Source organism: Penicillium odoratum, assembly GCF_028828045.1.
Source record: "Penicillium odoratum strain IBT 22623 chromosome Unknown utg000005l_segment0_segment0, whole genome shotgun sequence".
NCBI lineage: Eukaryota > Fungi > Ascomycota > Eurotiomycetes > Eurotiales > Aspergillaceae > Penicillium > Penicillium odoratum.
The window spans coordinates 1351205-1363535 of record NW_026643147.1 but is presented as its reverse complement, the minus strand read 5'-3'; the positions used below and the strand labels follow the sequence as shown (position 1 = coordinate 1363535).

At 47.7% G+C, this 12331-nt stretch overlaps 4 protein-coding genes across 4 annotated transcripts; 3 read left to right on the top strand and 1 right to left on the bottom strand.

Annotated features, from left to right (window-relative positions):
* Positions 1-193: 193 nt before the first annotated feature.
* Positions 194-1854, bottom strand: N7520_006059 (FMN-dependent alpha-hydroxy acid dehydrogenase; the record flags this gene model as incomplete). Its single annotated transcript, XM_057139993.1, has 4 exons — positions 194-366; positions 442-1111; positions 1166-1671; positions 1722-1854. The coding sequence occupies 4 exons, from the start codon at positions 1852-1854 to the stop codon at positions 194-196; spliced, it is 1482 nt and encodes a 493-aa protein (XP_056993999.1).
* A 972-nt stretch (positions 1855-2826) lies between these two features.
* On the top strand, positions 2827-3994 carry N7520_006058 (3'-5'-exodeoxyribonuclease; the record flags this gene model as incomplete). The annotated part of the gene is made up of 5 exons (XM_057139992.1): positions 2827-2862; positions 2923-3100; positions 3157-3647; positions 3700-3890; positions 3943-3994. The coding sequence occupies 5 exons, from the start codon at positions 2827-2829 to the stop codon at positions 3992-3994; spliced, it is 948 nt and encodes a 315-aa protein (XP_056993998.1).
* Positions 3995-6483: 2489 nt separating this feature from the next.
* Positions 6484-8039, top strand: N7520_006057 (CRAL-TRIO domain-containing protein; the record flags this gene model as incomplete). Its single annotated transcript, XM_057139991.1, has 3 exons — positions 6484-7257; positions 7312-7453; positions 7507-8039. 3 exons carry the CDS (start codon positions 6484-6486, stop codon positions 8037-8039), a joined length of 1449 nt encoding a protein of 482 aa, XP_056993997.1.
* A 453-nt stretch (positions 8040-8492) lies between these two features.
* Positions 8493-11345, top strand: N7520_006056 (uncharacterized protein; the record flags this gene model as incomplete). The annotated part of the gene is made up of 1 exon (XM_057139990.1): positions 8493-11345. One exon carries the CDS (start codon positions 8493-8495, stop codon positions 11343-11345), a length of 2853 nt encoding a protein of 950 aa, XP_056993996.1.
* Between the last annotated feature and the right edge of the window lie 986 nt (positions 11346-12331).

Here is a 12331-nt window from a genome sequence, read left to right as displayed (position 1 = left end):
GAATGTGCCAAAATAAAAAACTATTGATCGGTTCCCTGGCTATCTTTTATGTACCTGCTACATGATATCCTGATCAATTCCCTAACGTGCATGTTTCGATGGAAGTTGAAAGTGATCTGTTATATATATTTCCTGAAGATGAAAATAATTAGAACCTCAAATGAGCTTTTTAAAACCTCTGAGAATTCAATCATTAAAGCTTCGAGCCCCGCTTTCGGGATTTCGCTTTGCCTCGAGCGTACGGGTGTGAGTGAGAAGCCGGGACCAAGTGATCAACATCTCCTGTGTGGACGTAGTCTGGGGATGCCTGATCCAAAGACGTGATTCCAATGTTGCGCATTGCAGTCTCTAATTCATCTTGCATGACTGGAACGAGTTTTGTTAACTTCATTGGACGGCTAGGAAAGGATCGAAGGTGTGTAGGAAGATGCGGTAACTTACTATCAATGAGATGCTCAACACCTTCCTGTCCATAGTTCATGGCGAAAAGCATGCTTCGACCCATTCCCACTGCAGTCGCTCCCAAGCACACGGCCTTCAGGATGTCGGTTCCACGACGGATTCCGCTATCGACATACACTTCCATAGCATCAAAGACCTCAGGACACCTCTTCTGGATCTCCAGCAGAGTAATGATGGACGGTGGGCTAGTATCAAGATTACGACCACCGTGGTTGCTAATAAGAATTCCATCCATTCCTGCCTTCATCGCCATGAGAGCGTCGTCTGCGGACATCACGCCCTTGAGACAGACTGGCTTTTGGGTGTGCTGTCGGACCCATTTCAGATCCTCCCATGTGAGACCAGGATCAATGTACCCGGCCATAACACGACCCAAACCACCGCCTTTCTTGTCATTCTGCGCTTTGGAAGGTGACATTGGGACGGTAATGCCTTCATCTGCCTTGACACGTTCGTCTGCTTCTCGCTTCCCCGGCCATGCGGCGTCTACGGTTACGAAGATGGCTTTGATGTTGGGATTGGCTGAGCACTGCCGGAGAAGCTCGGCGGACCTTTCTCGATCCCGATTGACATATAGTTGGAAAATGAAACTTGCATCAGGAGCAGTGCTTCGCAGTTCATCCATAGTAAAAGAAGAATTGTTTGAGATCTGAACTGATATTAGTAACGCAAACAATGATTTCTGAGGAGAAATTGAACCCACTCCTTGAATGATACCCTTTTTCTCACATGCTCGAGCTATCGCACATTCTCCCTTGGGATGAATGAGTTTGGCCATCGCGGCTGGACTAACAAAAAGAGGAAGCTTATAATTGCCACCTAGAATCTTTGTCTGAGTATCCACAGATCGCACATTGCGGAGTACTCGCGGCCGAAACCATATACGATCAAAGCACGACTTGTTCGCGTCTCGGGTGATTAAGTCTGTAGATGCACTAGAGTAGAAAGCCCATGTCTTCTTATTCGCAGTCTTGGAAGCGACAGCCTCAAAGTCATGCGAGTTGATCAGGGTCTCCAATGAAGGTTTTTCGTTGTCGAGAAGCACCTTGGCACTTTCACCTGGTGGGGGTTTAATCCAATTTTCGTCGATTGTTGACTCATCAAGAATTCCCTTGAGCTTCTCTGGTTCTAGGCCTGTTTTCAAAACACTCGGCGAATGTACTTCTGAGTAGGCCTTAGTAGCATCGCGGCCCGCATACTTCAGAATAACTGGTGAATTCTTTAATAGAAGTTCCTTGACAAATTGAGAGCTCACTTACTGGCAGACCCTCCAGGGTGTTCCTCAAGAAAATCTGTTACATCCCACACTTGGTTCTCTACCACAATCCAACAATCCTCGGGCGATCGATGCCCCGAGACTTCCTCTATGGAAAGTACTTTCTGGTTTGCCATTTCGAGAGTAGTGCGAAGGTACCAAGATAGTTCTAATTAGAATGACAGACCGGGCTGATTGTTTATAGAACGTTTCAATAATGATGAAGTGGAAGCCAGCCAGCCAGAGGAGTTTAATAGTTAGCAAGGTAGAAAGGCGGAGCGCGCTTATCACGGTCATTCTCCGCGATTGAGACACTCCTCTCTACCCCGGTAATGTCCCCGGACTTACCCCGGGGCACCAATTAAAGAAGCTTCACAAATTAGAAGTTTGTTTTTCCAACCTTGGAATGTATGAACTTGAATTGTCCTTCCAGACCCCTGGAAATAAAAGTCATGACTCCTAGGACAACTCCATGTCTTCAGGACATTTTTCTGATGTTGAATCTTAACGCTTCGAACAGTATTCGATCTCTGTCACTTCGATCGATCTTGATGATCCTGGGAACCGGGACCCTAAACAGATCGCGGCGAGTTACCGACTACTACGCGGACTTCTCTCCGTGTGAAGGGGATTACGTTATCAATGCACCGCCACGTTACGAAAATTCAGCCATATATGTGGCTGGGGTTCGTGCCTCAACACAAACTGTGTCAATATTATCAGTCAAACCTCATTGTCACCACAGGACAGTATTGATTGTCGGAAGCCAAGCAGGTTGAGACAGAACGCCCTTTGAATGCATATCAGGTCCCTGAAAAGTACCCCCCTGAACGTACTTCGCTATATCAGCAACCCGATTGGGACAGGAACAGGAAACAGAAACATCGTATTCTTAAGTCCTTCTCTGACTCATTCCCAGAGGAAGCTAAGTATGTTCCACCGAGCGTTCTATTGAGTCATTTGTTCCGTGCACTTCTGGCCCCACTTGGCAGAATAGGCCTCTTTTTGATAATCAACTAACAATATGAACAGGATCTGTTCCTAGCCTGGGCAGTGTAAAATATTTTGGTTCAGCATTCCCAGCCTCTTCAAGCGGCATTTCAACCATCATGGGGGAAGAAAGCAAACCACCGAGATATGTCGACGTCTGTTTCTCCTGATTACGAGTAGACCAGCAGTACATTTGAAGCTAACTCTTTTTTCAGATCGGTATCAACTTGAGTGATCCTATGTTCAGTGGCACCTATCATGGAAAGCAAGCTCACGAATGTGACCTGGATGATGTTATCCAACGGGCTCGGGATGTGGGCTGTCAGAAGTTCATGGTCACAGGTTCAGATCTAGTAGAGTCTGAGGAAGCCATCAAAATCGCTCGCAACTACCGTACGCTCTCCCTCTCCAAAGTCCTTGGTTCAAGGCTCTAACAATGAATCCTTTAGCCGGATTTTGCTATGCCACAGTCGGTGTGCATCCTTGTCAAGCCAAGTTGTTCGATGAATATCCTGAAGGACCCGCCAAGATGCTCGAGGAGCTTCGGAAGCTAGCAATCAAGTCCAAGGAAGCCGGGCTCGCTGTCGCTTTTGGTGAAATTGGTCTTGATTACGACCGACTATTCCACAGCGCTAAGGAGCCTCAGCTGAAATACTTTGAGGCTCAATTAGACCTTGCGATAGAAATTGGCATGCCACTCTTCCTCCATTCCCGCGCCGCAAGCGAGGATTTCGAGAGATTGATCAGCGAGAAGCTTCCTCACTTGCCGAAAGGTGGCCTTGTACACAGCTTTACGGGCACAATGGAGGAGATGCAAAGACTGGTTGCCTTAGGTCTTGATATCGGTATCAATGGCTGCAGTATGAAGACCGAAGAAAATCTGGAGGTTGTGAAGGCTGTCCCGCTAGAAAGGCTCCAGATTGAGACGGACGGACCATGGGTAAGTGCATATTCTCGGAATTACTATAACTCAGCACTAACAATGCTACCAGTGCGAAATTCGCCCTTCACACGCGTCGGCGAAATTTTTGACTGGCGCCCCGGAGTTACCGAAGGCTGTCAAGAAGGAGAAGTGGCAGAAGGGATGTTTGGTCAAGGGTCGGAATGAGCCTGTGGCCATCGCTCGTGTTGCTCATGTTATTGCTCAGGTTAAGGGCATTTCCATCGAGGAAGTTTGTGAAGCGTAAGTCGACTCAAGTCTTTTGGGCTGAATTACTTGCTAACATATGTATCAGTGCCTGGAATAACTCGATCAGGATGTTCGGTCTAGGAGAGACTCCCCTGTGAACTTCTGAGCAAGATTGAGGACCCAAATCCATTTTGGGTATAACGTCATCCATAGACTGCCTATTGTGGCGAATTATTTACTAGAAAGCACCATCGGAGTTACTGGCGCATACTGCTACTTCATCATTGCTTCAACGCATGTTTCATATTAAAATAGAACATCCTACTACAAAGTATAGACAATGGATTTCTTTCGGCCAAGATTCACATAACTGCTATGGGTTGTATCTGCAAACATGAGATAGTGAAACTGTTATTATCTAGCCTTTGTTCGCACAATTGATGCTCAGTAGGTTCTCCAATCGATATTGGAGCCTTATGCCAAAGCTTCTCAGAGAATAGCTGTGAGCTGGTATTATGACCAACTGCCGTAAAGAACCTTCTTCCTTTTCTGTTTAATAACTCTTAAATATTTCCATTATTGATGTTTGAAATGTTTGAGATTTATTAAACGGCCCTTTCATCCAAGATTTCTAGCATCCATCAATTATCATTGTTATCTGAGACAGTGCAAGACAACACACCTTTCACATCGATGCGAAATACTCAAGGCGGGTTGACAATAATCTATGTGTTTGGCTTGAAAATATTGATGAACCATGTTACAAAGAACTCGAATCATTCTTTCAGTCTACAGCATTGAAGAAAGTCAAGGGCTGTGCATGGATATGTAGGTCTAGACCTCCCAAGGTCGCTGGCAATATAAAAAAGATATACATCCAAGATTGGAACATTTGATAAACTTGGAACCATCACAAACTTGGAAGTTCAATCAATCAGCGCTTTCTCAATCCACATACAGCGCAAATATCCAGTCAGTCTCTGCGTGATGCCACAACCTGAGATAAAACTCTCCTTCCAAAACACCCGTGACAAATTGGCTGACGACCTCCTGTATTACAGTGAACTACTAAGATGTTCCTCTTGGGGAGGAAGATTTGAATATGCCCCCTTCATCATAGAGTACCTATCCACCAGCGCCAAGTCAGCGATCGATGAATTAATCATTCACGGAGAAAGTATAGAAAACGATTATCAAAGTGTTCCGAAGTGCTATTACTCTCGGTGCAACGGCATTATGGCGGAATTTGATATACTGACTGATCATTTCGAGGCTAAAAGATGTCTTCCCAAGCACGCATGGAGGAACTTACAGATCCTCTGCTACCTGGTTGGCCGACTTGCTCCGAGTTGGAAGCGTCGTGATGATAAAAAAGCCTTCCGTATGCACAATATGGCCTACAACGAATTTCAGGAGTGGAATCTACTGCCAGCCCCACTAGATGACGAAATCGCAGGTAAAGAGCTTTGCTTGATTCGGCAAAGATTGAGAATAGTGTATGATGCTCGTGTGGAAGATTGTGATTGCTACCAGTGTTATAGGCGTTCGACAACCTCATTAATGCGTTGATTCCCTTTTTGATTAATCTGGTGTGATTACGTTGAGTTCGACATTTTTGATTTGCATCGCCCTACTTTTATAACCTCGATTATACTTTTTCTCAGTTTAATAGATGTAAAGGACAACCGGTGAAGATCAGCTACCAGTAGTAAGTGGGTACTACATGTAAATGTACTCCATCAAATCTGAGGAATGCCAAATTTTTAGTCTATACAAAGTCCCTACTTTCCCTGACGTGATCTTCCCGGTATAACACATGAAAGCTGCATGATTTCGGCCTCTGTTAAATGATAATGTTCGGACCATAGAACCGGTTGGTCATTGGCAGAGTCTAGATGATCGGATTGAGGTGTCGCGGGGTAACGGTTTATAATGTCATAACTAGGGTTCAGCCATTGTAAAGTTGGGGGTGTGGGGAAGGACTTTGACGATCTGTATCGATAGACTAACCAAACTGAGAGATATCTCTCCGGTTCACCTCATCAGGAACGAGGGGATAATGTGGGGCCCTAGTTTATCACATTATTGGTCCCATGACCTGCAGATATGATGTCGAACCGAGTCTAACGAATAAGAGTTGAGAAGTGCCAAGCAAAGTCTCGGTCAGAGATAGAAAATTAAACGGGGGTCATGGCGCCGGGGGATTTGTACTAGATGGGGGCTCATCAGGGTCTCTGCAGGTTGAGAGGATAACGACACTCAAAATTGTGGCCAACACATGGAGTGGATCTTCACTACTCCCGAAAGGGCCGAGGTTCCATTCCACCTTGATGGGAAATCCGGGGAACCAGTCGGGCCTAGCTGATCTTTACCCACGATCGGATGTAATCGTCCATGGCGTAATAGGAGCGTGTGGCATGGACCTCAACTCTTTTTTCTATCTTTCCATTTTAGGGCCGAGGCTGACGCTAGAATCAGGAGGGGTTTCATGTGGACTGGGGCCGATCGGAGGGGTGGCGATTCACCATATATCATTCACAATAGTCTCTTGATGGAAGCTTTCACTCGTCAAATCTCTTCACCAGATCACGAAACCCAATTGGTCTTCTAACAACCTGCGCATACCCACAAGAAGCACACAGTCACAATGGCCACGGAAGGACCCCGCCCTGGCTTTCTGGGCAACCTCAACGATGAACAGGAGGCCAAGCTACAGAAGCTATGGGCTATTTTACTCAGGGCAGCTGAGCTGCCTTCCGACGAAGACAGCAGTGAATGCGTCGAGGAGCATCCGGCAAGCCCGACGCCATCCGCACCCCCGCGACGAATGTCCCTTCTGAGTCGCACTTCAACCGTGCAAAGCACCACCTCCGACAAGACTGCACCCACTCTTACAAGGCCCTACCAACAAAAGTTCATGGCTTTTCTCCGTGAATATGGGATTGGTCCTAATGAAACCAAGATGGTCCAGAAGGCTTTGTCGGAGATCAGCCCCGCTGAGCTGCGACAGGGTGTCTTGGACATCTTGAAGCATGACCACCCTGATGCCATGATGCTGCGGTTCCTCCGTGCGCGCAAGTGGGATGTCTGCAAGGCCTTCGCGATGATGATGGAAGCCATTGTCTGGCGAGTCAAGGAGATGCACGTGGACGATGATGTGATGGCAAAGGGCGAGCTCTACGCATTGCAGCAGGAGAAGGGATCCGATGCCCGGAAGAAGAAGGAAGGAAAAGATTTCCTTGATCAGATGCGCATGGGCAAGAGCTATGTTCACGGCATTGACAAGCTGGGTCGACCCATTGTGGTCATCCAAGTCCGCTTGCACAAGCCTGGCGCACAGAGTGAAGAGACCTTGGAGCGGTATATTGTTCATGTCATCGAGTCTGTCCGACTTACTATGTCTGGCTCGGTTGAGAATGCTGTGGGTGGAACCTACCGACGGAAAACATAGGAAGTATGCTGATGTACTTTATAGTGTGTTTTGTTTGACATGACGGGCTTTGGTCTCTCGAACATGGAATACCCGCCAGTGAAGTTTATTTTGAAATGTTTTGAGGCCAACTACCCAGAGTCGCTGGGAATCATGCTGATTCACAATGCCCCTTGGATTTTCTCTGGTTCGTTCCGCACTCATCGCACGTAATGAAACAATCGGCTGATATTGTGACAGGCATTTGGAAGCTCATTCGCGGCTGGATGGACCCTGATATCGCCGCCAAGGTGCAGTTTACGAACTCCGCCGACGACCTCACCAAATTTATCGATCGCAGCAAGCTCTCCAAGGGTGTAGGTGGTGGCGAAGACTGGGAGTACAAATATATCGAGCCCAAGGAGGGTGAGAATGCCCGAATGGAAGACACCACCACCCGGGATGCACTTCTGCGGGAGCGACGTGAGATCGGCGAGGAGTTCCTCGCTGCCACTGCCGAATGGATCGACGCAGCCAAGGCCAAAGATAAGAGCAGGATCCAGTCTGCGGCCAGCCAGAGGACTTTCCTGGCAGAGCGGTTGCGGGTCAACCACTGGAAGGTGGATCCTTACGTTCGGGCTCGTTTCGGCCTGGACCGACTGGGAGTGATCCAGGAGGGTGGCAAGGTTGATTTCTACCCCAAGGAGACATCCAATGGAACGAGTAAGGCGTCAGCAGTCGAACATTTGGAGAAAGTCAATGGTAACGGTGTTCCAACAACAGTTTCAGCATAAACCAACAGCACTGGATTTGCTGGATTATGTCTCTTTTCTTTCTTCTCTTTTTCTTTCGATACCTTAGACGGTTACCTCAAGTTGTTATGAGAATATCCATGAACATTGAATGTTAGAAATTCTTGTTATCTTTACTTATAACAGGGTAGACTCAACCGTAAATTTGGATTTCACTGTTAGTAAAATACTTCGTGACCTATTTCACCGCTTTTAACCAGTTGAGATTCTATCTCCGCATCTCCGGGCCTCGAAAGTACTCGTCAATACTCCCCCTCCCTCGAGCATTGGCCTTATTATCAAGACTTTCTTGGGCAGTGCTTGAAAATCATCAACAAATTGTGGTCTCGGACGCAGTCAGGAGGTTACTGTTGCTTTTAGCCCGGGCCATGGCCGTGGTGCGCGTTTGCTGCAGTCCGACGCAGCAGTATTCAACACAAACTACCGCAGTACGCTATGAACCCAGCTGAGAGGAGATCGGATTCTCCATACCAACCAAATGCCCCGTCAACCCCACCTTCGCAATCAGATTACGGTGACTTTCCCAGCTTCACCTCCGTTGATGGGGAGCCCCAAGCCACGTCCTTGGATTCGCCAGACACTGAATCATCTACCACGCCGGATACACCCAAAGCTAGAAGCGCGCCTGCTGGTCATGCCGACCACGAACCCAAGTCGCGCTTGGATAGTGATCAGATGCACCCACCTCGAAAGCCACCCATCCCACCAAATACGCACATGACTTCCGAAGAATACAATGCACAACTCCTCTCCGATCCCCGAATGGCCAATAATAGTGCTGGGAACCCAGAATTCTTGCAACAATACTATCGAGAGTCTCGGCTTCACCATCTGTCGACGTGGAAAGCGGAATTGAAAGCGCAGCTTCAAGCGGCAACAAAAGAAAAGCTTCAGTCCCAGGTCGCGAAAAAGAAGCCCGTCCACGGAGCAAGGAGATATATTCTCCATGTCGATTTCGACTCATTCTTTGCGGCTGTGTCCCTTCTCAAACACCCAGAACTCCGCGACAAGCCTGTCGCTATCGCGCATGGCTCCGGTTCAGGTTCCGAAGTCGCGAGCTGCAACTATGCTGCTCGTGGGCGCGGTGTCCGGAATGGTATGTGGATGAAGGGTGCCTTGGAGGCGTGCCCCGAGCTTCAAGTCTTACCGTATGATTTTCCTGCCTACGAAGAAGCTAGTCGGAAGTTCTATAACTCGGTCCTTGCAATCGATGGAGTTGTCCAGAGTGTCAGTATCGATGAAGCCCTCATCGATGTCACTCAGCTGTGTCTAGAGGCGGGTGGCTCGGACGGGAGAGCCGTCTCGGAGGGGTCTGTTGATCGAGAAAGATCCAAGGCAGATGAAATTGCTCAAGGACTCCGTGATTCTGTCAAAGATAAGACTGGATGTGCAGTGTCAGTGGGCATTGGTGCAAATATTCTACAGGCGAAAGTTGCTCTGCGGAAGGCGAAACCCGCTGGACAATTTCAATTGAAGCCCGAGGCTGTCTTGGATTTCATGGGAGACCTCTCGGTCCGAGATCTTCCTGGTGTTGGACATAGCTTGAGTACCAAATTAGAAGACCTTGGGGTAATTTTAGTCAAGGACATCAGGACTCTCACTCGTGAGAGATTGATCTCTAGCCTAGGTCCAAAAACCGGGATCCGGATGTGGGAATACGCCCGAGGGGTTGACAAATCGGAAGTCGGAAACGAGGTCATTAGAAAGTCGGTCTCCGCTGAAGTCAATTGGGGCATTCGATTCACCAATCAAGACCAAGCAGAAGACTTTGTGAAGTCCCTCTGCGGTGAGCTCAACCGCCGATTAGTGGAAAACTTAGTCAAGGGTAAACAGCTCACCCTGAAGGTTATGCGACGATCCATGGATGCACCACTGGAGCCAGTCAAGCATCTCGGGCATGGGAAGTGTGACGTTTTCAACAAGAGCATTATTCTGGGTGTTGCTACCAATGCCACCGATATTGTAGCTAAAGAGGCCATATCGATGTTGAGAAGTCTCAATTTCTCTCCAGGCGACTTGCGAGGGCTTGGTGTACAGATGACCAAACTTGAACTACTCAAGTCTGGTTCATCGGCGAGTCTCAATAGCAGCCAACGGCAACTCAGCTTCGCGAAATCCCCATCGCGTAAGAAGACTGTCACTGGTGCTGATTCAAAGAGCCCCTCAAAGAACAATCCCCCCCGTGTTGAAAATGAAACGCCAACACATATTGTCAACAAAATTCCGGACGTTCCTGGCTCTCAGTTTATTATGCCCACTCAGGTTGACCCAACCGTCCTGTCAGAACTTCCTAGCGACATAAGATCGAGACTCGTGGCGCAGACAAGGCCACCCGATGATGCTCAACCAGCGTCTCCAACACCAGCTCCAAGACCCATTACTCCATCACTGCCCCCTCAGTCCCAGTTGGATCCTGATATATTGGCCGCCCTGCCAGATGACTTGCGTCATGAGGTTTTGGGTTATTACAATCAGCAGCCATCGATATCGACCCAACCTGTCGCAGATATAATATCGATGGCTCCTGCCGAGCCTCCTCGACCATTGTCTTCCGGAACTGCTGGTACAAAGAGACCATTCATACCACCAAAAAGAAAGCGCGGCCGTCCACCCAAATTTTCAAAACTAGACGACGGATCACAAAGGTTGACTAGCTTTGTTTCGAAGCCCTCGCCAACCTTTTCTCCCGTGGAGTATGAAATCTCTCGGCCACCTTCTCCGGTTGTAGATGAACAACATGGTATATCAGCAGACTTTCTAGCTGCTCTCCCCGAGGACATTCGACGGGAGATCCTGGATGAACAACGGCGAACGTCGCTTCAACAGCCTCCTTCCAACCCCGCTCCCATCTATTCGAGCCGTGACACCGAGTCAGATGCCCCTGCTGCCATTCCCGCGGAGGAGAAGTGCTTGCCACTACCTCCTTTACCAAAGAGACCTGTATTTACGTCACAAGGTCTCTCACGGTTATCAGACCTCCGAGAATCTGTCGGTGAATGGCATTCTGCCTTTGCGAGCCATGGTCCGTATAATGAGGATGTGCAAGTCTTATGTAACTACCTGGGTCGCGTCGTTGTCGAAGAGAAAGACATTGAGAAGGCCGTCGCTGTAGTGCGATGGCTAATCTGGCTCGTCGAAGACGATAACCTTGGTCGCAAACCTATTGAAAACCAAACCCCGAGGTCTGAGCAAGGTTTCGTGAGCTGGACAGAAGCCATCGAGATATTAGAGGCGTGTGTTCAAACTGCTTTGGAAGTTCGAGGACTACCACCGGTGGACTTTGACTAATATGGGATGTAAATACATGATCCCACGACTTATGGACATATAAAAATGCATTGACTGATGAACATAAGGCATAATCCACTCAACATTGAAGTAATGGCACCTGAACCAACAAACAATTGATCTCAGCTCCTCCTTTTGAGATAACATCTACTCCATCATGCTAGAATCATCACCGGGCGCCTCTAACCCTGAAACTTGCGTTAGGGGGCAACTTTGACCGATTGCTAGAATAAATAAACAATGGCCGGTAAATAGATCAGACTTGATTATACCCTGTTTTGCAAGCGAATCCCGTCGAACTACTGTCTTGAGCGTGCTTGTGGCAAGAGAAAGACTGAGGGAAAGCTGGATTAAGAGATCTTCCATTTTAAATCCTAGAATTACTTGATCTCCCTTTTGCTCCATCTCTATCTCTTGGCTTCGCGCCATTCCGAGGCTATGCGCTTTGTTTTGAGACTGGAGCAACTAAATATAATTAGCAATGACGATTGCTATGATGAAGACATCGCCTATTGAGATAAAAACATTGGGAACAATAAGAACATTGAACAAAACCTCAAGTATCATCACTTGAATTTGAAGGCTTTGAAGGTAAATTTATATAGTGTCTTTGCTCCGCCATACACCAGATATTTCTTCAACATCCAAACATTGAAGTCGTGTCTGGGGTATAAGAGCAGCAGGCGAGCCCGTCTCTCCAAGTAGCCCTCTTCAGCGAGCATCAAGATTTAGTACAAATGACTTATCTGATAACACTCTGTCGAACATGCTTCAATTCGGTACTATTCAAGAAGAGGGACGCCTGCGCCGCAAATGGATCGAGTCTCCAAATGAGCCCCGTTGCATCATTCCACCATCCACCCTGACATTTTCCCAGGTTTTAGATAGATACCGCGAACTACTAACTATCGAAATTGTGGATTTTGAAGATATCATGCCCCATATAGCGTGGAAAACCAAAGGACTGGAACAAACCCGACAGATAA